The following is a 25,147-nucleotide window of genomic DNA, read 5'->3' as shown; positions in this document are numbered from 1 at the left end:
ACTAGGAGGGATATGCAGGCCACATTTTATTTCCCTTTTAAACAATGCAGATTGCCTGGCTGTCCTGCCGTTTCACACATGCAATTGTGATTTTGCATTGTGATTTTTACCTTTATTGTATACAGTGATTAAAATAAGTGTCAAATGCCATCAAACATCTGACCTGCATGCTTGTTCAGGGTCTAGGACTAAAAATATTAGAGGCAGAGTATCAGCAGGACAGCCAGGCAATGTGCATTGTTTAAAAGGAAACACTCATGACCGCCTCTATATCCCTCTTAAGGTGGCCATACACTGGTCGATGTGCCATTAGATCGACCAGCTGACAGATCCCTATCTGATCGAATCTGATCAGATAGGGATCGTATGGCTGCCTTTACTGCAAACAGATTGTGAATCGATTTCAGCCTGAAACCGATCACAATCTGTTCAGCTGCTCCTGCCGCCTGTCCCCCCCCCCCCCCCCGTATACATTACCTGAGGCTGGCTCCCGGGCGTCTTCTCCGCACTGCACCGCACCGCTGTTCTTGCTCCATCCCGGCGCTTCCTGTGTTACTCCGTGACCAGGAAGTTCAAATAGAGCGCCCTCTATTTCAACTTCCTGGTCACCGGAGTGACACAGGAAGTATAAGCGTACACTGGGACATGCGGAAATGCGGTGCAGCGAGGAGAAGAGGACCCCGGAGCCAGCTTCAGGTAATGTATACATGCTCGGATCGGGCCCGAATCGTACGCCGCAAGAGACGCGCTCATACCGCCGGGCGATCGAGGGTAATTTCCCGCACGGCGCGATCGACGGTCCGATCCGATTTCGGGAGGGAATCGGATCGGCGGGTGCGTTTAGCGCAAGCGATTGGCAGCAGATCCGATCCCAGGATCGGATCTGCTGTCGAAACGGCCGTGAATCGAGCCAGTGTATGGCCTGCTTAAAATGATAAATCAGTTGTCCTTCAAACCTGCTGATGAGTAAATTGATCTTGTGCTAGAAAGTTAGGATTACAAAGTGATCTTCTCTGAGGGATAGTTGGTTAGTGACTACATATTCCTTCATTCCTCTAGATTGTAAGCCTTTGGGCAGGGTCCTCCTCCTTTTGTGTCCTACCTGATCTTGCACCTCCATTACTGTAAGCCCATGCTATGCATTTGAGAGAACCTAACTTGCCTAATCTCCATGCTCCCATCCAGTGACTGACTAAGCATTACCTTGTACTCATACTGTGCTGTGTGATCTGGTTTTCTTGTATTCCTGTATTGTCATATTGCTGTATGTCACCCCTAAATATTGTCTGTAACCTAAATTAATGTCCAGCGCTGCGTAATATGTTGGCGCTTTATAAATGCAATAAATAATAATAATAATAATAGTAGTGACTACATATGCTTTATAGGAAATCCAAAGTTGAAAAAAACAAAAAGCAGTTTAACTTACCTGGAGCTTCTTGCAGCCCCCCAAACCCCCTCCCTGCAGTCATCTTGTGCCTGCACTGTCCTTCTGAGAGAGACCCTCCGGCCAGCTGCGCCAACCCCCTCAAAGCTGGCCAGCCACACCCTATGTCATCGTGTTCCCGTATATGACTGGGTTGCTTGCTGCTGAATACAGGGTTGCAGAAGGACGGTGCGGGCACAGAATGACTTTTGCAGGGGGCTGCAAGGATCACCAGGTAACTGGTTTGTCGTCCCCCCCCCCCCCCCTACACTTAAGTAGATGTTGGCGCTATATAAATTCATATTAATAGTAATTAGATCTACTATTACCGTTGCTGTGTGTCTGCAAATAATTCCAGGTGTGATAACTGTCGTACTTGGCAAATAAACATGATTCCAATGGGGGCATTACAATTTTGCCATAAAACACAGAACTGATTCGTTAAGGGCCCTTTTACACTTAATCAGTTGCTCTCCGTTATAACTGAAAGAGAACTGATTTTCAAAGTACAGTAATGTCGTGTTTTTTTTTCTCTGACTCTGTTCCCACTATACACGTTTTAAGTGTACCAATGCGTTAAGTGTAAAAGGACCTCATGAAACCTCTAAGTGATTACGGTAATCCTCTTCCAGTGTCTGGCCACTGGCTGCTTTATAGTAAAATGAGGGACAACCCTATAGTAAGTATATTTATACAGTAGAATCCATTTTTTTTCTTAGTAAACTCCAAGGGACCAGGAAAAGTAGTTTGCTATATCAGAATTGGTCTTGCATTGTATTTGTATAAGATGCATTTGCTGGGACCTGAGGACTGAGTTTACCATATCCAGAAATGTACTATATCAGCGTTTACTATAACAAGATTCTACTGTATTGGACTTCTCCTGTGAGAAGATATTGACAAGGTTGCCAGCAGCTGCATATTAGCCTGCTGCCACTAGATGTCACTGCTTGGGGAGGGCTTGCTCTTTCCTTTTATGATTTGCTCAAAAGCAAGATGCCACTCTTGTATACATTTGTCCCTAGATTTTTAGCCCATGTTTCCTGTTACCTCTACAGGCAGCTTTGCAGAGAGTATGGATGTTTGAGGCATGTAACTGTGCTGGTTTATTGGCACATTTGTGATGTAAGAGTTCCTCTGACTCGTTACTTGAGAACTGTGCAACCAAGAGGTGTCTTTTTTGTTCCCTCTTTCTTTCTTGTTATATATATATTGTTGTTCAGTATCTCTTGGGTTTTTTTTTTTTTTTTTTTTTCGTCTCCTCTCCTCCACACTGTCATTCATTACTAACCTGTAGGTGGCTGCTTCTCATACGCTTAGTTGCTGTAAATGAGGCTTAGACTGGCACATGCTGTTTGATTCGATAACTATCATCTCTTTAGTACTGTAGTACTAGTCAGCTGATGTTTTCAGCTGTCAGCCATTGGTTGGAAACTTTGTACCTGGCTCCTTATTGTGACTGCAGCCTGGCAGACCTGGCACTACATTAAGCCCGTGTCCCACAGATAACGTGAGCGTGTTGTGGGCAGACAAAGAATCTTTTATGGTTTGATCATTAGCTAATGAAAAGCAAGAACGTCTTATGCCCACGTAGGAATGTCTCCATTTCTGGTGTACAGTGCTGAGTGATTTTACAGCTGACTGTTGTGCTTAGATCTTGTCCACAAGGTGTGTGTGTGTGTGTGTGTGCGCACACGTGTTTGTATGTTTCTCAGTTGGTATTTCAGGGGGTGACAAGGTGTGACTTTCAATATGAGAATTCAATTCTTCCTACCAGTTTTACAGTAAAGCTACTTGGTGACTAGAACTTGATATTTTAGGTAGTTTCGTTCAGCTTTCATGCTGTTTGCGTTGTAACCTTTTAATTATTATCGGTGTCTCCGATGGGGACATTTTCCCGCCATTTTCTCAGCTTGTGACACAAGTTTTACAATATAAAGGACTCTGTACACATCCCTTGTGAGGTAGTTGAAATGTATAGCTATTTTACTCCTAATCTTTACCAGTACTTAAGATTCCTGAAGTGAAAGGGATATGGAGGCTGTTGTATTTATATCCTTTTATTTCCTTTTAAACAAAAACAGTTGCTTGGATGTCCTGCTGACCCCTCTGCTTCTCATACTTTTAGCCATAGTCTGAACAAGCATGCAGCAGATCGGATGCTTCTGACTAAACTCTGAACAGAAGTGTAATATTTCTATGTAAACCTACCTGGTGTTTAATATTTCTTGTGTAATCATACATACATATTTTAATGTCCAATTTGTATCAGTGTTTCTATGCAATAGATGACTTGACAAATCCTATTATTCCTTTATTTCTTGATTATCCACTATATATCCTTTACTTCCCCGATAAGTATCCCAATAGCCCTATATATCAAGATTAGCAGCTTTCATGGGATGAGGGGAATTTATATAATAGTCTATTTTCACAGATGAGGGGTAATTAGAAAGGCTAAATTCTAAATGCATACAGGCCTCATTCACACCTAAAATCAAAAACACAAACGGATTGTGTTTTTGTGTGCTTCCCCCCCCCCCCCCCCCCTCCCGGCGCTCCACTGCACGCTGCGTTTCTGGTAAAAGCGCTTTTCCAGAGCGGTTTTGTAATTCACTCCCTGGCGCAAGTCAGGAAGTGAACTCTTTGACCCAGAAAAGAATAAATAGTGTATTTTATTCTAAAAAAACGAATGCAATCGCAGCATAAAGGGGTTTTGTGAGCGTTTAGTGCTCTTTTCTATACCTTTCATTATAGCAAAAAAGTCCCAAAAATGGTACAAGCACCGCTTTGCTGAACGCACAGCGCACAAACCGCGCTATGAACCTTCTCGTAGAGATTCATTGAACAGCCAGTTTGTGGGGGTTTTTAATAATCGCCTGCGCTTGAAAAAAGACTGCAAACGCCTTCAGTGTGAACGACCCCACAGGGTGCATTTCTCTGTTTTCCTTCTGTCCTGTGCAAGAGTTTGTGTCTATTTTAAAGGATACCCAAGGTGACATGATGAGATAGACATGTGTATGTACAGTGCCTAGCACACAAATAACTATGCTGTGTTCCTTTTTTTCTTTCTCTTTCTGAAAGAGTTAAATATCAGGTATGTAAGTGGCTGACTCAGTCCTGACAGACAGGAAGTGACTACAGTGTGACCCTCACTGATAAGAAATTCCAACTATAATTTCAAGAAAGCCCTCAAAACTTACCTTTTCACTCTGGCCTACTACCCCTCACAAGTGCTCTAAGCCCACAGCTGAACTCTGGTCCCCTACCTTCCGTGTCCTTACCTCTCCCTCTAGATTGTAAGCCTTTAGGCAGGGTCCTCCTCCTTTTGTGTCCTACCTGATCATGCACCTCCATTACTGCGAACCCATGCTATGCATCTGAGTGAACCTAACTTGCCTAATCTCCATGCTCCCCTCCAGTGACTAAGCATTACCGTGTACTCATACTGTGCTGTGTGGTCTGGTCTTTCTTGTATTCAGGTATTGTCATTTTGCTGTATGTCACCCCTAAATATTGTATGTATCCCTAATTATTGTCTAGCGCTGCGTAATATGTTGGCGCTTTATAAATACAATAAATAACTATAAAACACTTTCCTAGCAGAAAATGGCTTCTGAGAGCAGGGAAGAGATAAAAATGGTCAATAATAGATTTTAGCTCTGGCATACTTCAATAAGTATCATTGAGAAAAAACAATAAAAACAGTTAAAACTTAAAAAGTAGATTTAAACATAAAATAAAACTGTGGAATATCTTAGTAATTTTTAGGAGAAGGAAGATAGATACAATTGTTCATTAGTTTATTTTCGCCTTGTGTGTCCTTTAACAGGAATGCCATTTGTAGTCTCACATTAGATTGCATTGCTGCCAGGAAAACCTATTGTCGTTTTTGCAGTCAGTAGGTTTCCCTCAGTCTGCTGTCAGGTTTGCTTTAGTGGGTAAAGTTGCATTGACAGTTCCCTCATTAGTGATGACTTAGCAGATTATCAGAAGACATTAGCAGTTGTAGTGATTGATTAAAGATGATCAGTTTGAAGAATCATGGGATCAGGTGACTGATTTATACGTCTGTGATTGGCCCTTTCTGATCATGGCTCAGTTCTGCTTCCTGATTGGCCCATAGTGCTCTCCTCCTTTCGAGTGCAGCTCTACTAGCACTACCTGAGCAGGTGTAAAGACAGAATCGAGTCATGGTTGTGCTGTATATGAAAATAAGTTAATCATTTAGTATTTCCTTTTTTTTGTTTGACCAGTGTCCTGGCGTAATGATGGTATGGGATTATTGTTCTGCTTTATTACTTGAGCCTTCTGTCCTTTCTTTCCCCCTTGTACCAGCACAGCTCCTGGCAGCTGTATGTGACACATAGAAGCTAATGTTGTCGTTTCTTCTCCTCCACAGCTTTGATACTGCTCTTCTACTTGGTATTCTATGGCTTCCTGGCCGGACTCTTCACCCTGACAATGTGGGTGATGCTTCAGACACTGGATGACACTGTTCCTAAATATCGGGATAGAGTTGCCTCACCAGGTAACAATGCTGTCTTCATTGCTGTACCATGCACTGCTCTGTATTCTTATTTGCTGTGTGCATCTGTGTTACATTGCCCACTGATCATAGGACAGTCTGCTGCTCAGGAGTGCCGCTGTCATTTAAAGGCTTCCTGCTTTTGTTTTATTAAACCAAGGCAAAAGCTTTTGACACTGTTCCCAACAATAGCCTGGTGCAGAAGCTGAGGATACAGGGACTAGGAGAAAATGTGTGTATGTGGATAGAGAACTGGTACAGGGATAGAAGGCAAAGAGTCCTGTACTGCAGGGGTCAGTATTTGGTCCAATTCTTTTCAATTTATCTATGATCTAGTAGACGGAATACAGTGTAATGCAGCCATCTTTGCAGATGATACAAAATTATGCAGAAATATCAACACTAAGATGGATAGTGGCATATTACAACAGGACCTTGACATGGCCATATGGGCAGGCATGTGGCAGATGAAATGTAATGTTGATTAATGTAAAGTTATGCACCTTGGTCGTACGTAATAGATCATCATATAAAATAAATGGCAAATAGCTGGGAACATCAGAGTTGGAGAAGGACCTTGGAATACTGGATGATAACAAGTTAGGTAATCGTATACAATACCAAGCAGCAGTAGCTAAAGCAAATATAATTCTGGGATGCATAAAAAGGGAAATATCTAGTTTACTACTCCCTCTATAAATAATTTGAGGCCACATCTGGAGTATGGAATACAGTTTTGGGCACCACACTATAGAAAGGACATTGATCTTCTAGAATGGGTACAAATATGGGCAATTAAATTAATCAGAGGGATGGAAGATCTCACTTACCAAGAAAGGTTTGACAAACTGGGCTTATTTAGCTTGGAAAAAAAAGGTGACTGAGAGTTGACATGATTAACATGTATCAATACAGGATCTTCTCAAAAAATTAGCATATTGTGATAAAGTTCATTATTTTCTGTAATGTACTGATAAACATTAGACTTTCATATATTTTAGATTCAAATACACACAACTGAAGTAGTTCAAGCCTTTTCTTGTTTTAATATTGATGATTTTGGGATACAGCTCATGAAAACCCAAAATGCCTATCTCAAAAATGAGCATATTTCATCCGACCAATAAAAGAAGTGTTTTTAAAACAAAAAAGTCAACCTTCAAATAATTATGTTCAGTTATCAATATAAATCATCAATATTAAAACAATAAAAGGCTTGAGCTACTTCAGTTGTGTGTATTTGAATCTAAAATATATGAAAGTCTATATCTGCATTTATAGAGTGCTTGGATGCTTTCCTTGCATTGAAGGGCATCCACGGGTAGAAGTATTGGGTAATACCTGGAAGGGTTGATCCAGGGATTTATCTGACTGCTATCTGGAGTAGGGAAGGAATTTTTCCCTTTTTAAAGCTTATTGGCCCAGGCCTTGCAAGGTTTTTCGCCTTCCCCTGAATCAACTGGGATATGTGCAGGCTCAGGTTGGTGTTTTTATTTTTATATTTTACTTATTTTCTGGTTGGACTTTTCTGGATGTACCCCCCCCCCCCCCTTTTTTTTTTTTTTTTTTCTTTCTCTCCACTAAACCTACTATAACTATGAGGCTGCTTTCACAGTGGGACGTTACAGGCACACGTTAGAGCAGCCTGTAACGCACCCCACCGCACAGCAATGAAAAATCAATGGGCTGTTCACAGTGCCCACATTGCGTTACACAGTAACGCTTCACGTCAAGACCACGTACTGCATGCAGTACTTTATACGCGGCTAAGCCGCGTTAGGCTGTTTGCACATGCTCAGTACGGGTGTTTTTTTTTAATTTTTTTTTTATTTTAGGGGCGGAGAGGAGGCGGGGAGAGGCCGCTACGTAGCCAGGCACATGGCTACTTGGCATTCACTGCACTTGCAGTGTTTACTCTTGGAGCGGTTGCTGATTGGCTGGCAGCTCCGCTCACGTGGTCTCCGCAGCGCCTCCGACAGAGCAGGCGCACCAAGAGCTGCTTTTAACGCGACTCTTGGTAGCGTCCTTCTCCAACACCACCAGGAGTTGCGTTAGGGGCACGTTATGTGCCCTATAACGTCTCCTAAACGCAACGTCCTGGTGTGTAGGTAGCCTGAGGCTTTCAGCTGTGTTACCACAGGGTGAGCTGAAAGCTATATACACATGCTAGACTAAGACCTGGCGGAGGCAGCTGGTAACAACTGTCTCTGCCGTTAACGATATTGTGGATAGTTTGGGTCTGTCAACGCCATAGATAGATTAAAATCTGAATGATGTGAAAGTGTTTGACTAATAACAGCGCTGTTAAAGGGAAACCTGAATCGATAATAAACGTGTGAGATAATGAATTGTATGTGTAGTACAGCTAATGCTGGGAACACACGTTACGTTTTGCGCGTTCGATTCAGCGCGCAATCTATTAGCCATTCGATTTCCTGCTCGATACTCTTATCTTCCACTGGTTTTTCTTATCTTTTTTTTCCATTCACTTCTATGAGAAATCGAGCGGAAAAGAATAGAGCGGAACATCGGACATGTCGGCATTTTATCATCGAAGGCATCTATCGGAACGATTCTTAGCAAAAAAAAGTACTGTGTATTCCCAGCATAAGAAATAGAGCATTAGTAGCAAAGAAAAGTCTCATGTTTTCCCAGTACAGGAAGAGTTAAAAAAAATCTATGCAAAAGAGCTTCTCTAAAGGTGCATACACGTCTGATTTTATGCCTGATTGTTCAAACCAGACGATTGAAGTACTTATCATTCAAACAAAAAGTCGTTCAGCAATACAACAAGGACAGGATATCAACCTCAATATTAGTAATTGAACACTTCTCACCAAAGGAATGAGCACTACTCTCTCTCTCGTGCGCGCTCTCTCTTGCTCTCGCTCGCTTGTAAGGAGCCCATGCAAAAAATCCTCTTTTGGAGTGCACTCCTATTTATGAATTTGAACGTAGTATATATGCATATATAAATTCTTCAGGCCCCATAAATATATTGCTTCACATATGTGATAGGCCCAGTGCACACCAAAACCGCTAGCAGATCCGCAATACGCTAGCGGTTTTGGGAGCTGATTTCAGAGCGATTCTAGGTATGTTTAGAGAGGTTTTCTAAACATACCTAGCGGTTTTGCGTGCGTTTTTGTGTAGCAGATTACACATATTGTTACAGTAAAAGCTGTTACAGAACAGCTACTGTAACAAAAATGCCTGGCAAACCGCTCTGAACTAGCGTTTTTCAGAGCGGTTTGCGGTTTTCCTATACTTTACATTGAGGACGAAACGCTTCCGAAAACCGCAAACGCGCAGCTGGAGGCGCGTTTGCGGCTTGGCAAAAAACGCAAACCGCCGGTGTGCACCATCCCATTGCAATACATTAGACAAGCGTTTTTAGAGGCGGATGCGGCCGGCGGATCGCTCCAAAAACCGCTCGGTGTGCACTGGGCCATAGTTGGATGGATGGTGTCCTGAAATATTTATATGGTCTGCTTGTCACCCCGTATGCATTGTAGCATGCCTCTATGCAATAAATGTATACGCATTCATTACTGACCCTAGACTTCGGGTCAAACCTCAATCGGATGGCTTAAGCTGGCATAGACCCGAAATAGACTCACGTGACCTCACATCGGCATTTCTTTGAAGTGGATTAAGATATTCCTGCGGGATGTCTTAGACATAACTCTACCGCATTGAATTTCGTCCTGTTTCACGGCTCCAGATTGAGAGCAGGTTGCATCAAAGGGACCTTTCCTGCGCAGTATGTGGGTCTCGGTGGCCAGCCTCTGAGAGGAGGAATGCGGAGGCACGGGGGACGCCGTTCCGAGGAATGCTTCTGGGTCCGACGTGACGCGTTTCGTCACTATAGACTTCCTCAGACGTACTGCGCATGTGCGTCCTACGTCCTATTTATGCGACAGTAAGGGTGCACTGAGATGTAATTAAAAACTGACACGACATAGATTGCAATGCTGCCATCTTGTGGACAAAAGGGAGAATGTCACCAATTTATAGGAATTCAATACATTTATTAGTCGTTCAGACTCCTTTTACACACAGACGACAAAACGTTTGAAATGCTAATTACAGATAATTTAAATGTCGTTTGACTGGTCAATGGACTGGCTAGAACAATGGACTAAATCAAATGACTGATCAAACTACTTGTTTGAATGTCTATTAGTGTCAAAGTAATAGACTTTCAAACAACAAGTCATTTGTGGATCCGGCAAGCAGATCAGTAAAAACTGCTGCTATCGGTCTAACTATCGAACGTACACGCGTCCAACTGTCGTCCAAACGACCAGTTTGAACGACAAGTCGTTCAGAAATATCAGACGTGTGTATGTACCTTAAGATCTTCTACCAACTTGGGTGGCATACAGCCTGTTTCCTGACGCACTTAAAGAGGAACTCCAGTGAAAATAATAAAGTGCTTCATTTTTACAATAGTTATGTATAAATGATTTAGTCAGTGCTTGCCCATTGTTAAATCTTTTAAATCCCTGATTTATATTCTGACATTTTGACTGTTGGCAGGTGATGTAGCTGCTGCATCCTTTTTTTGGTAGTTGGAAATGGCTGTATACAGCTATTTCCCACAATGCAGCAAGGTTCACAGACCAGAAACTGCCAGGAGTACCACGGTCTTCAGAGTTTCTTGTGGGAGGGCTTTCACCACAATATCAGTCATACAGCGCCCCCTGATGGTCTGTTTGTGATAAGGAATAGATTTCTCATGTAAAAGGGGGTAACAGCTACTGATTGGGATAAAGTTCAATTCTTGGAGTTTCTCTTTAACAGTCAAACTCTGAGAGACAGCTTAAGATAAGGTTTTACTGCAGGACAGTTCATAGTCATTATTTTTTCTTTTATTTTGTAGCTTAAAATACAGAGCGTGGTTTTAAAACTGCCATTGTGACAGAATTATGCAATGTTATTACATTTTTAAATATAACTAAAAATTAGAATCTTCTTTGCTATTATTATTATTATTATCATTATTTTTCTATTCCTTATCCGTACTACACGTTTATTATATCGTAAGATTTGTTTCGCTTTCGGTTTGCTTTGATGGGTAGCTTTATGAGCAGCTGCCCTGATTTGCCAGTAGCTGCTTTACCATATAGCAGTAAAAGCCTCTTTGTTCAGGTTTGTTTCTTTTGTTGTGGAAATAGTTCTGAACTTAGAAAGTGCAGGGCTTACTGGAAGGCATTATGTGTGTGCTGACCCAAAAACGGATCCTTCTAATGTTCTTAACCGGTTATGTAAACTTTTTTTTTTTCCTTTCTCTCCGCAGTGCTGAGTTCACTAGTCAAACCCATGTATTTCACTTAGTTCACTAATACGTGTGTACTAGCTACATGCACTGTATGTGGAGAATCCTCAGCTGCTAGATCTCCTATTTATAACCTACTGATCAAATGGGCTTGATTGACCCCGGGACATTAATCAGTGCAGCAGAAATACATTGCACCAAACATATGGGCCTTATTTCTATAGGAAATAACCAGCATAATCGGCAGTTAAGGGACGAGATTGTCAAACTGTTTTTGTTCACAAAAATCTGTGGTCAGCTGATTTGCACTTTACAATTTGCCATATAGAATTCACCACAAGAAAAGCTATAGCTACTGTGTAAACCCATTTTTCAAATACCTTGATAGCCATTAATCGCCACTGTAAAGGGAACCTGTAGTGAAAGGCATATATTGGTGGCCGTATTGGTTTCCTTTTAAGCAATACTAGTTGCCTGGTAGCCCTGCTGATCCATTTGGCTGCAGTACTGTCTGAATCGCACACCTAAAACAAGCATGAGGCTAATCCAGTCAGATTTCAGTCCGAAACATCTGATCTGCATATGGCTAAACGTTTTTGAGGCAGAGGGTCAGCAGGATAGCCAAGCAACTGGTATTGTTTAAGAGGAAATCAATATGGCAGCCTCCATATCCCTCACTTGGTGTTAGTGGTACATGACTGCAGTGTAGCACTACTTACCGTATTTTTTGGACTATAAGATGCTCCTGACCATAAGACGCGCCTAGTTTTACAGGACAAAAACTAGAGGAAAAAATATGAATGTTTGTATTGGCAGGAGTCAGGATCTCCCTACATTTGGACTATAAGATGCAGCGACTTTTTCCCCCACTTTTGGGGGAGAAAAAGTGAGTCTTATAGTCCAAAAAATACAGTATTTCTGACAAGAAATAACAGTTGCGGCTGGTGATCCATTTATTTCTCAGATGAGTGGAGCTACAGATCGACAACTTATATTATAAGGGGATTATAGCACTAATCTCCTCCATGATAAACCTACCGTATTTTTCGGAATATAAGACGCACTTTTTCTTCCCCAAAACTAGGGGGAAAAAGTGGATGCGTCTTATATTCTAAAGGTACGGTATTTGGGCCCCAAAACATACTTACCGGTTCCTGCAGCCGCGATCCTGTCCTCCTCCGTCTGACTGCCGCCATCCAAGGGTCATCCGAGGGTCCCAGCTGTGGTCATCTGAGGGTCCCAGCCATCCCATCCAGAATCCCGGCTCTTCAGTGTCCCAGTCGCCAGATCGTCTTCACTGCAGACAGCAGCCATGCGGTAATCACGCGCTGCTGCCTCGCCGACATCCTCCATGGTAACGGCGTCCTCTTCCTAGTTACGGTGCCCCCTTCTGTGTGACGAGCGGCGCATGTGCGCCGGGTCACGCATGACTTCAGGCGCACGTGCGCCGGGGTCACGCATGACGTCAGGCGCACGTGCGCCGGGGTCACGCATGACGTCAGGCGCACATGCGCTGCTCGTCACACAGAAGGGGGCACCGTAACTAGGAAGAGGACGCCGTTACCATGGAGGATGTCGGAAGGGGGCAGCAGCGCGTGATTACCGCATGGCTGCTGTCTGCAGTGAAGACGATCTGGCGACTGGGACACTGAAGAGCCGGGATTCTGGATGGGATGGCTGGGACCCTCAGATGACCCTTGGAAGTCGGCAGTCAGGCGGAGGAGGACAGGATCGCGGCAGCAGGATCAGGTGAGATGCTGCAGGGGCAAAGTGTAGTGTAGTTTGTGTTGGGTGCAGGATTTAGGTAGTGTAGTGTAGTGTAGTTTGGGTTGGCTGCAGGGGTTAGTTAGTGAAGTGTAGTGTAGTAGTGTAGTGTAGTTTGGGTTTCTACAGGGGTTACTTAGTGAAGTGTAGTGTAGTTTGGGTTGGCTGCAGGGGTTAGTTCGTGTAGTGTAGTGTAGTTGGTGGGGGCAGCAGGGGTAAGTGAAGTGTAGTGTAGCAGGATTTAGTGTAGATGAGCAGTTCAGCTTAGACAGTTTTGGGGGGTTTAAAGGTCCATAAGACACCCCTGCAACATAGACGCACCTAGGTTTAGTTTTTTTTTTTTTTTTTCCTGATTTTTGCCTTCTAAATCTAGGTGCGTCTTATATGCCGGAGCGTCTTATATTACGCAAAATACGGTAATTGCAATTTTATAAATATTGCATTATAAAAGTGGCAGTGAGGTTCTACAAAGCAGAAGACAACAGGAGAATAGTACATATTTATGTTGGGTGACATAGTGGTTAGTACTCTTGCCTTGTAGCGCTGGAACCCCCGGTTCAGATCCTAGCAATGGTACTATCTGCACGGAGTTTGGATGTTCATCCCAAGTCTGCATGAGTATTCCTCCGGGCGCTCCGGTTTTCTGCTAAAACCCAAAACGTGCAGATACGTTAATTGGCTAAATTTGTCCGAACACCACCCAGCCACCTGTGACAGTCCATTGGTTATCACTCCAGCGTGTACATGAGCCACCAGGGGGGAAGCTTGTTCCAGACCTAGGGGGAGTAGTGAAGTATTAGGCCTGGAACCCACCTGGAATTGCTGCAGCGATTCCTAGTGCGCTTGTGATTCCTTGGCGTTTGGAAGTGATGTACAGTAAACTGTACAGCGCTTCCGATTTTGTTCTTTTTTTTTTTTTTTTTTTTTTTATGAAAAACAAAACAAAAAAAAATTAATTTATACTTGTCTGGCGTCCTTCTTCTGCCTGTAGCCCTGTCACCTAAAGGAAGAGGTCATAAGTGCTTCTCTAGGACCAGTCGGAGAAGTGACTGTGACCTCATCCTTTCGGGGCAGAGCTACGGACGGAAAAAGGAAATCAAGACACCGGGCAAGTATTTAAAAAAAAAAAAAAAAAAAACTTTAACACGATTGCTCGGTCCCCCCAAAGTGCTGCATAATCGCTTTGATAAACAATTTATGCAGCGCTTATATGCTTTGCATTGAGCACTCAAAATGCTGCATGTCCTGCGATTGCCCCTAACCGCAATCGCACTAATGTGTTGCCCCTCACTCACTTTCATTGGCAAAGCATTTTTGAGAATCCTTGGCGATCCAAAAACGCTGCTAAATATCACCCTAGTGATATTCCTACCCTTAGGCAGAGAAGGCCTAGAGCTTTGCTACTTCATTTTAAATGCACAGCAATCGCACACAAAAGCCTGACCCAACTAGGAAACAACTTGTAACAAATGGATCCTTCGTTTAAGTTCTAGGCAGTGTGAGGCCCTCCAGCTGATCAGGAACTACAAGTACCAGTATTCCTGTCTACTATAAACCACTTCCTTCACCATGTTGAAGGCTACCTCATCGTCCCCGCAGAGCACCTGTACAAACCATATTCTATTAGTGATGCATGTAGGAGATATTCTAGTTTTTACTAATGGGGAAAACTGAATTGGTTGGCATTTTATTACCACCGTTATCATAACTTATCTGTCTGAATCAAACAGACTTATTTAAACTGAAATAAATGTCCCTTTTTTCTGGAGAGACTTCTGATTACTGCATTGATTAATGTCCCACGTTTAGTAATTTGAATCCTTGGTTTTGGTTGATCTAAAGATCTACAATCCTGTACATGCAATGTGTGATTGTGTATTTATGTGGTGTTTTACAAAACTGTGTGCTATCACCATTCTTTCCTGAGCTGTGCCTGATGACTGAAGCTGTGTGTTCTCCTGTCTTTCCTGTATGTAGTCTTCTATTTTTTTTTAGCTGAGCCTCCATGATTATGGTTGGTTTATGTCTCCACATATGGCCACAGCGTACCCACAGCAAGATTGCAATTGTTCATTCCACGCAATATTTGTGTACTGTGTATACTATATAACTGAGGTATCCACTTTTCCCTCAGAAATCAGGAAAAAGTGATTGACTCGCATATAAGCCCCCTATCCAGTATAGCCCCCTCCCCAGTAGCCAGATGTGGCCCAATGATGATACAGCTGTGTCTCAGATGGCATTATAGACCTGAGACACAATAATTGCCCAGATCATTGCACTGCTGACACGTTGCAGGCACGCTCCACTCCACAAGCCAGGGGACACGGGTAGTCTTGAGCAGCACACTCTGCACACCATGTTGCAGGGGATGATGGTGGGCACAGACACCGCAGGGAGCCAGATGCCAAGAGCAGGGTCCCTAGTGCAAGATTCTTACACTCTGCCAGTAACAAAACCTTCTCCATCATCCGTTCTGCTCCACTGACTCTCCTATAAGCGGAGGGGGTAAATTTTCTGCAAATTTTTTTGTGCTGAAAAATTAGGTTTATACGCAAGTATATAAGATAACCGTTTAACGGAAATTGGTTAAAAGATGATTAAAGATTGATGATAAACATGACGATCATTCGTTTTGAAAAGACCGTCATGGCGAATCACACTAGGGATAATTGGTCAGTGAATGATCGTTCATGTCCCACCATCGTGATATTGTAAGTTCTGGGAGCGGTCGTTTTTCAGTGGTGTTCTCCTGATCTTCCCGTGGTTACTTGGCTTAAAGGTGGCCATACACTGGTCGATTTGCCATCAGATTCGACCAACAGATCCCTCTCTGATCGACTCTGATCAGAGAGGGATCGTATGGCTGCCTTTACTGCAAACAGATTGTGAATCGATTTCAGCATGAAACCGATCACAATATGTGGTGGTGCTGCCGCTGCACTTCCGCATACATTACCTGCTCGGTCCGGCGCGTGTCCTCCCGGTCACCGCTGTCTTCTCCGCTGGGTTCCGGATTCCGGACCAGCTGGCTTCACTTCTTTCTGTCCAGGGAAAACAGTAGCAGGCGCTCTACTGTTTAAACTTCCTGCCGGGACAGGAAGTTCAGTGAAGCCGGTTCGGAATCCGGAACCCTGCAGAGAAGACAGCGGGAACACGCGCCGGCGGAACAGGTAATGTATTGCGTCGGGCATTCGAACGCCGCTATCGACGCACTCCCGACCTGCTGCCGATCAAGCAAAATCTTCTGCATGGACGGCTCGACGGGAATCGACGGGAACGATGGAGTTTGGACGGAAATCAATCGTTTGCACAACGATTTCACAGCAGATTCGAACACCGTGATCGAATCTGCTGTATATCGGTGGGAAAATCGTTGTGTATGGGCCCCTTTACACATATGGTCGAGGGAGTGGATCAAAATTTAAATCCTTGTAGACAGCTGATATCCAGGATTTTTTTGCCCTTGCCATGTGCTCAAGGTCCTCTTTCCCATGCAGGAGACCTATTGCCTTTTCCCCACCCCACAACCTCTCCCGAGTCTGCAGCAATAAAATAACCTAGTTAACAAAAGTTAAGTGAAGAATGCCCGATGGCGATGTCTAAAGGCTCATACACACGGGGTACGGCCGTCGCCGCAACCACGTGGCACGCGCATGTTGCGGCGACAGTTCGCCCGTGTGTATGACGCGCGCGCCCCGAACCGTCGCCCGTCTGAGCTGTCGCCAGGCGATTGACATGTTCAATCGCTGGCTACAGCCGTCGCTGCAACCTCGCTGGAACTGTCGCTAGCCCCGCATGTGTATGCGGGCTAGCGACAGCTACCCACACACAGTACACGGAGCTTCCGGCGGGGGGGAGGAACCTCGGCGACAGCTTCCGCCGCATCGCTAATCCCTCTGCTGCCGTGTGGATGCAGAGGGACTTGGCGACGAGCTGTTGCCGAACTGTCTCCGAACTGTTGCGCACACGCTCCCGTGTGCTAGCGACAGCTACAATTGTCCCCCCGTGATTGGCCTCTTCCAGCCTTGTTCCTGGGTTTCTCTCAGGGAGTGGACTTTTGTGTATTGGCAGCAGCCCAGCTTCCTGTAGTACCTGCTGGCTGGGAAACCTTTTCTTGGAGAATGGCCTAACGATTACATACAATAACTACCCTCCCATTCTGTGTTATTGGGGGTTGTGGTTAAGTACAATGGTTTTTGACTCTCTACTCGATCTCACTCCAATTTTTGTGTGGTCTGAAGAGTCTGGAGACTGTAAACATTGAGGGCCCAGTCGCACTTAAAAGCCAAATCGCCGACTATTACCACCGGCGTTTTGCGGGAGTGATTTTTTTCCGCGATTTAACTTGGAAGAAATCACAGGACACAGCAGCGATTTTTCCCGCTATAGTTTAACGCTTCTGTGGCACTGAAACGCAATCGCCTGAAAATAGCGCAGGCTACAGGTTTGCGTTTGGCGATTTGCGGTAATCGCCGGCGATTATCGCAAATCGCCCAAGTAAGAACAGGCCCATAGGGTATTAAAGCACTAGTGCTTTCAAAAGCGATAGCGCTTAAGCGTTTTGCCGAAATCACTGGCAAAACGCTCTAGTGTGAATGGACGCTAAAGCTGGTGCAAGGAGGAGCTTGCAGGTCCTCTCGGAGGGAGTTGCATGGCACTCCAGCCTGACCCAGTCTGCTCTCCCCTCCCTCTTCCATAGGATGGATTGGGCTTATATGTGCTTACACTACAGGCAAACTATTACCTAAAGCAATCATTAACTATCATATCTATAGAGCACCCATCCAATAGTTTTGATGATTGTGAAGGGTAATCCACTGTGTGAATAAGTAACACAGCACATCTGTGCAGCACTCAGACTTAAACGATCACCTGAAACAATGGAAAACAGTAGTTTCTGCCAATACAAATGTAAAGCTTGTACATGCATACTGAATGTTCTCCTCCGCTGCGTCTGTACCCGGGCTAACTGTTCCTTCTATCATGATAGAAATCTATATCTTTATCATGCTTCCGATTGGTTACAAATCTTAATGTCTCCATGGAGCCCTGTCTAGATCTCTCAGGCCCTATATTTGGCCTTATTAGAAGTCAGAATTGTCCAGAGTTGGTAGCAGAGGCCTGGAGGCAAAACGTGTTCCGAGCACAGAGGAGTGATCAGTGTCATGTCTTATCCTATAATGACCCATCCTATGTCTTCTGGTGTGCATCTGAGCAGAAGCAGGTCTGACCCGGTCATGCTTCACATCTGGGTGAGACAGGCGTCCTGCAGCATCTCATCCAAATGCTTCTCTGCAAGTATGCAAAATCATTTATGGGCTTCCACAGTCTCTTCCCGGCATTCTCTTCATTTTTGACCCCTGCAGGGGGACACGGAGGTGCGGCGCCTAGCGACCCTGCTTAATGCATGTAGCTTCCAGATTCACCTGAAACCATGGAGAAAATTGGGATCAGAATGTGTCGGCCACACAAATGAATGTAGGACGGTTTAACGATCATACCAGTGCTGTGCATTCATTTGAATGGACGCCACTTACAAGGAACATAAGGTGAGAAGCATACGGAGGCTGCTATATTTATTTCCTTTTAAACAATACCAGTTGCCTGGCAGTCCTGCTGATCTTTCTGATCAGTAGGGTCTAAATCACACACCCGATACAAACATGCAGCTAATCTTGTCAGATTCATCATCAACCTCTAATCTGCTGCATGCTTGTTCAGGGTCTATGGCTAAAAGTATTAGAGACAAGAGAGGATCAGCAGGACAGCCAGGCAATGTGAATTATTTAAAAGGAAGAAAACCTGTCGCTCTCATCACTCTCACCTCACCACGAGGAGTGCCGCAGCCCTTCATTTACTGCCGTGGGATAACCGCTTTCATCGGGACTTACTCGTTCTGTTGAACATACCATGATATGCATCCCTTCTCCTATCTCCCACTAGTGATTCTCCTATCTTCAGTTGCAGTAACCATTTAGCTTGTGTAAATTGCATTACCCGGCAAGAGATGGCAGCTAGTATTCTGTCTGTAAATCTAGATCAGCCAGCTGTTGGTCGGGGTATAACCTCTGCTGCCCACGTGACTTAGTTTATAAACATTTCCTACTAGTTGTTTCTTGCAAACCCTTCCAAACACAAGGGCAGTGTGCGCCGTGCGTCAGTTCCCACCTTCCCCCATGACGGCACTCAGATTCCACATTACGTTGTCATTCGGCCAGCCTGACACACACAGCATTGTGTGCCCACTCTGACGTCTCCCCTGTGTGCTGTATACTCCCCTCAGTTATAAGCGCCACCCATCACCACTGCTCCTGATTACAGGGAAGAGTTCAGCTTTTTTCTGTGTGCGCTTTGTGGTTGTCTAACTGGCACTATTCAGCAATCCAGCTTTCTGTGTGATTGGTTTATATATAGTGAGTAGATCGGAAGCACACAACCGCACCTTTCTCCAAGATTCTGTGAATTTATATGTATATGTGATTTAAGATTATTGCATTAATGAGTTGAGGTTTATCATAATCCTTGTGTGATTGCTGTGATTTTGTTTATATGCATCATTAATGTAAAGCCCCTTTGGTTTTCTGGCAGAATTATCCTGATATATTTTAATCCTCATTGCAATGCAGGTCTTATGATTTCCCCTAAATCAGCTGGGCTGGAGCTCACCTACTCCAAGAATGACAAGGCTTCATATGACGCCTATGTGAAAGTCCTCCACAACTTCCTAGGACGTAAGTGAACACTGCAGAAAGCTTTTTCCTCATACCTGTATTTTTTGTGTGTGACCATCTCTCTGGTGGATAAATATTTAGCTCAATTCGATGTATGAATGCATATGGCCAGCTTTATTCATCCCTTAGGATTGCGCTCATTCACATCTAATGTTTTGTGCCCATGTGTATCTGAGACCAAAGAGGTCTCAAGCTTTATACTTACCTGCGGCTTTCTCCAACTCCCTTGAGGCCACTTGCTTGGTCCCTTGCCAGCTCCGTGTCCCCACAGTTCCCAAGGCTGACCAGCAGGAAACCGAGGCCTGGGGAGACGGCAAGGAAGCCCCAGATAAGTATGAAACTTGAGTCCCCTTTGGACTCTGGTTGAATACTCTTATGGAAACTGAGAAAAGTACAAACCTGCATATGAACACATCATGCCTATAGGATGGGATCATTTGCTCAAAATTTCATAAAGTGAAGGTCTATCCTCTATGAAGGCAAAAAAAATAGGCAAATTACTATAATACAAGAAAAATATACAAAGCATATTGATCATATCACAAGGGGGGAAAAACAAAAACAGGCTGGAAAACTTACATACTGACCGTACCTATTAACCCTAGTCAGACATGATGGGCTGTAAAAATACAGTATATACAGGATGCTGGATTATAAAGTTATTTATACATAATCAATTATGCATATGTAGTTGTCCAAAATGTTTTCAAAGATCAGTGGCCAAGAGAAAGAAATCAAAATGCTGAAATGCATTCACTTTAAATTGTAAAGTGCTGTGTGCATGAAAAATGCATGTTTGCATTGAGATAAACTAGAGTGAGAGCAAAAAACACCCACCTGGAATTTTTTTTTCTTATGAATCATTTTTGCACCCATTCTAGTTTATTTCAATGCATATACAGTGGTGTGAAAAACTATTTGCCCCCTTCCGGATTTCTTATTCTTTTGCATGTTTGTCACGCTTAAATGTTTCTGCTCATTAAAAACCGTTAACTATTAGTCAAAGATAACATAATTGAACACAAAATGCAGTTTTAAATGATAGTTTTTATTATTTAGTGAGAAAAAACCCTCAAAACCTACATGGCCCTGTGTGAAAAAGAAATTGCCCCCTGAACCTAATAACTGGTTGGGCCACCCTTAGCAGCAATAACTGCAATCAAGCGTTTGTGATAACTTGCAACAAGTCTTTTACAGCTCTCTGGAGGAATTTTGGCCCACTCATCTTTGCAGAATTGTTGTAATTCAGCTTTATTTGAGGGTTTTTTGCATGAACTGCCTTTTTAAGGTCATGCCACAACATCTCAATAGGATTCAGGTCAGGACAGTGGCGTAGCAATAGGGGGTGCAGAGGTAGCGACCGCATCGGGGCCCTTGGGCTAGAGGGGCCCCGCAGGGCCCACTCTCAATCACAGTATTAGGTCTCTATTTGTCCTATGCTGATAATATTTACTTCTATAGATGATTAGTATATCAATGATCATTAACACACTGTTTCCCATCACCTTCTTGCACCTCTGACACTGTGGTTGTCCTCGATTGGTTTTGGTGTGGCGTATCAATTGTTATGCATAGAGAGCTTGGGGGGCCCCAATGCAAAACTGGCACTGGGGTCCACAGCTTCTTAGCTACGCCACTGGGTCAGGACTTTGACTAGGCCACTCCAAAGTCTTCATTTTGTTTTTCTTCAGCCATTCAGAGGTGGATTTGCTGGTGTGTTTTGGGTCATTGTCCTGCTGCTGCACCCAAGATCGCGTCAGCTTGAGTTGACGAACAGATGGCCGGACATTCTCCTTCAGGATTTTTTGGTAGACAGTAGAATTCATGATTCCATCTATCACAGCAAGCCTTCCAGGTCCTGAAGCAGCAAAACAACCCCAGACCATCATACTACCACCACCATATTTTACTGTTGGTATGATGTTCTTTTGCTGAAATGCTGTGTTACTTCTACACCAGATGTAACGGGACACGCACCTTCCAAAAAGTTCAACTTTTGTCTCGTCGTTCCACAAGGTATTTTCCTAAAATTCTTGGCAATCATTGAGATGTTTTTTAGCAAAATTGAGACGAGCCTTAATGTTCGTTTTTGCTTAAAAGTGGTTTGCGCCTTGGATGTCTTCCATGCAGGCCGTTTTTGCCCAGTCTTTCTTATGGTGGAGTCATGAACACTGACCTTAATTGAGGCAAGTGAGGCCTGCAGTTCTTTAGATGTTGTCCTGGGGTCTTTTGTGGCCTCTCGGATGAGTTTTTTCTCTGCGCTGTTGGGGTAATATTGGTCGGCTGCCCACTCCTGGGAAAGTTCATCACTGTTCCATGTTTTTGCCATTTGTGGATAATGGCTCTCACTGTGGTTCGCTGGAGTCCTAAAGCTTTAGAAATGGCTTTATAAACTTTACCAGACTGATAGATCTCAATTACAATACTTTTGTTCTCATTTGTTCCTGAATTTCTTTGGATCTTGGCATGATGTCTAGCTTTTGAGGTGCTTTTGGTCTACTTCTTTCTGTCAGCTCCTATTTAAGTGATTTCTTGATTGAAACAGGTGTGGCAGTAATCAGACCTGGGGGTGACTACAGAAATTGAACTCAGGTGTAATAAACCACAGTTAAGTTATTTTTTTTAACAAGGGGGGCAATCACTTTTTCACACAGGGCCATGTAGATTTGGAGTTTTTTTTCTCACTAAATGATAAAAACCATCATTTAAAACTGCATTTTGTGTTCAATTATGATATCTTTGACTAATAGTTAACGGTTTTTGATGAGCAAAAAACATTTAAGTGTGACAAACATGCAAAAGAATAAGAAATCAGGAAGGGGGCAAATAGTTTTTCACATCACTGTACTTGCATTTTCATGCACACAGCATTTTACATTTTAAGGACAAAAATTGTGCAGATGCTTTTGTAATGGAGATACTGCCTCATATTGCTATGAGTTGCCAGCTGTGCCCAGGAGTGTTGGTGTCTGGAGCTGTCCGTGGGGTGCCTATATTCCCTCACTGTATACACCAGCTATTTTCAACCGGGGTTCAGCGAGAACCCTCCAGGAGTTCCGTGTCAATTTGACACTTCCGTGGGAAACAGTCCCACGTTCCTCATTTCTGCAGGACAATATAGTCCCGCTTCTGCATCCGTCTACAGCAGTGGCGGAGGAATTCCTTCATGCTGCTGTGAGCGAGAGGCGGATGGATTTGAGAAACAGCCGCATCGCCCGAAGCCAGGTCCCGGCACACGCGGGAGTTTAAAGCAGAATCCCAGCTTCAAGGAAGAACGTCTGTTGGGTAAGTATGGGTTTGTTTTTCTTTTTCCACACTGACACCAATGAATTTATTGCACATATGGCCAAACGAGCAAAAGGAGGGACATTTCAGCCACACAAACAGGAGAACATAGCAGCAGCCGCCGCACAAACGGGACAGCACAGAAATTATGAGACATGCAGCCACAGAAATGGGGGAAAAAGCCGCCAAACAAACGAGACATAGCGGCACAGAAATGGGGGACAAAGCAGCCACACTCATGGGACATAGCAGCACAGAAAAGGGGGGACAGTGCAGCCACACAAATGGGACATAGCAGCACAGAAATGGGGGGACAGTGCAGCCACACAAATGGGACATAGCAGCACAGAAATGGGGGGACAGTGCAGCCACACAAATGGGACAGCAGCACAGAAAAGGGGGGACAGTGCAGCCACACAAACAGGGGAACATACCAGCACGCAAATATATATTTATTATTCTTGCTTGCAAACACAGGGGTTCCCCGAGATTTGAGAATTTTCAGAAGGGTTCCTCTGGACCAAAAAAGGCTGGTATACACTGTATATTCCCTCACTGTGTTTCCCGCCCTGTAGTGGTTATTTATGAAGATGGTTGCAGAGTGAACTGGACAACAGGTGCAGTACTTCCATCAGTATGGGGGGTAATACTGATGGAACCCCCTATTGTAATGTTATTTCTGGAACTTTTGGGGTCCCAGTGAGTAAAGGGCGCTATTGGGGGAGTAGTAGTACCTCTTTGATAGCTAGTTTGGGCTTACAAAGGGATGTGTGTGGATGGGATTTAAAGTTTACTGTATCTAAACCCCAACTTTGCTGGTGTGGCACATTCAGTGGACACTGGAAAAGCTGCACATGTAACATAGGAGCAAGGCTGCACTGGGCATCAGACCTCACGTAGGAGCAAGGCTGCACTGGGCATCAGACCTCACATAGGAGCAGGGCTACACTGGGCATCAGACCTCACATAGGAGCAGGGCTGCACTGGGCATCAGACCTCACATAGGAGCAAGGCTGCACTGGGCATCAGACCTCACATAGGAGCAAGGCTGCACTGGGCATCAGACCTCACGTAGGAGCAAGGCTGCACTGGGCATCAGACCTCACATAGGAGCAGGGCTACACTGGGCATCAGACCTCACGTAGGAGCAAGGCTGCACTGGGCATCAGACCTCACATAGGAGCAGGGCTACACTGGGCATCAGACCTCACATAGGAGCAAGGCTGCACTGGGCATCAGACCTCACATAGGAGCAAGGCTGCACTGGGCATCAGACCTCACATAGGAGCAAGGCTGCACCGGGCATCAGACCTCACATAGGAGCAGGGCTGCACTGGGCATCAGACCTCACATAGGAGCAAGGCTGCACTGGGCATCAGACCTCACGTAGGAGCAGGGCTGCACTGGGCATCAGACCTCACGTAGGAGCAAGGCTGCACTGGGCATCAGACCTCACATAGGAGCAAGGCTGCACTGGGCATCAGACCTCACGTAGGAGCAGGGCTGCACTGGGCATCAGACCTCACGTAGGAGCAGGGCTGCACTGGGCATCAGACCTCACATAGGAGCAGGGCTGCACTGGGCATCAGACCTCACATAGGAGCAGGGCTGCACTGGGCATCAGACCTCACATAGGAGCAGGGCTACACCGGGCATTAGACCTCGCATAGGAGCAAGGCTGCACCGGGCATCAGACCTCGCATAGGAGCAGGGCTGCATCGGACCTCGCATAGGAGCAAGGCTGCACCGGGCATCAGACCTCACGTAGGAGCAGGGCTGCACTGGGCATCAGACCTCACGTAGGAGCAGGGCTGCGCTGGGCATTAGACCTCACGTAGGAGCAGGGCTGCACTGGGCATCAGACCTCACGTAGGAGCAGGGCTGCACTGGGCATCAGACCTCACATAGGAGCAAGGCTGCACCGGGCATCAGACCTCACATAGGAGCAGGGCTGCACTGGGCATCAGACCTCACATAGGAGCAAGGCTGCACTGGGCATCAGACCTCACGTAGGAGCAGGGCTGCACTGGGCATCAGACCTCACGTAGGAGCAAGGCTGCACTGGGCATCAGACCTCACGTAGGAGCAGGGCTGCACTGGGCATCAGACCTCACATAGGAGCAGGGCTG

The 25,147-nt window shown here is 44.8% G+C and overlaps 1 protein-coding gene across 1 annotated transcript in view; it reads left to right on the top strand.

Annotated features, from left to right (window-relative positions):
* The window catches only part of ATP1B3 (ATPase Na+/K+ transporting subunit beta 3), an 89,630-nt gene that overhangs the window by 49,275 nt on the left and 15,208 nt on the right, over positions 1-25,147 (top strand). Inside the window, exons 2-3 of the mRNA XM_068280481.1 lie at positions 5,829-5,957; positions 19,629-19,733. Coding sequence (XP_068136582.1) covers positions 5,829-5,957; positions 19,629-19,733 — 234 coding nt within the window. The remainder of the gene's footprint in view (positions 1-5,828; positions 5,958-19,628; positions 19,734-25,147) is intronic.

The sequence above is a fragment of the Hyperolius riggenbachi genome, chromosome 4 (assembly GCF_040937935.1).
Source record: "Hyperolius riggenbachi isolate aHypRig1 chromosome 4, aHypRig1.pri, whole genome shotgun sequence".
Classification (NCBI taxonomy): domain Eukaryota; kingdom Metazoa; phylum Chordata; class Amphibia; order Anura; family Hyperoliidae; genus Hyperolius; species Hyperolius riggenbachi.
Note: the sequence above shows the minus strand (reverse complement) of the source record. Positions and strands in the feature narration are given on the sequence as shown.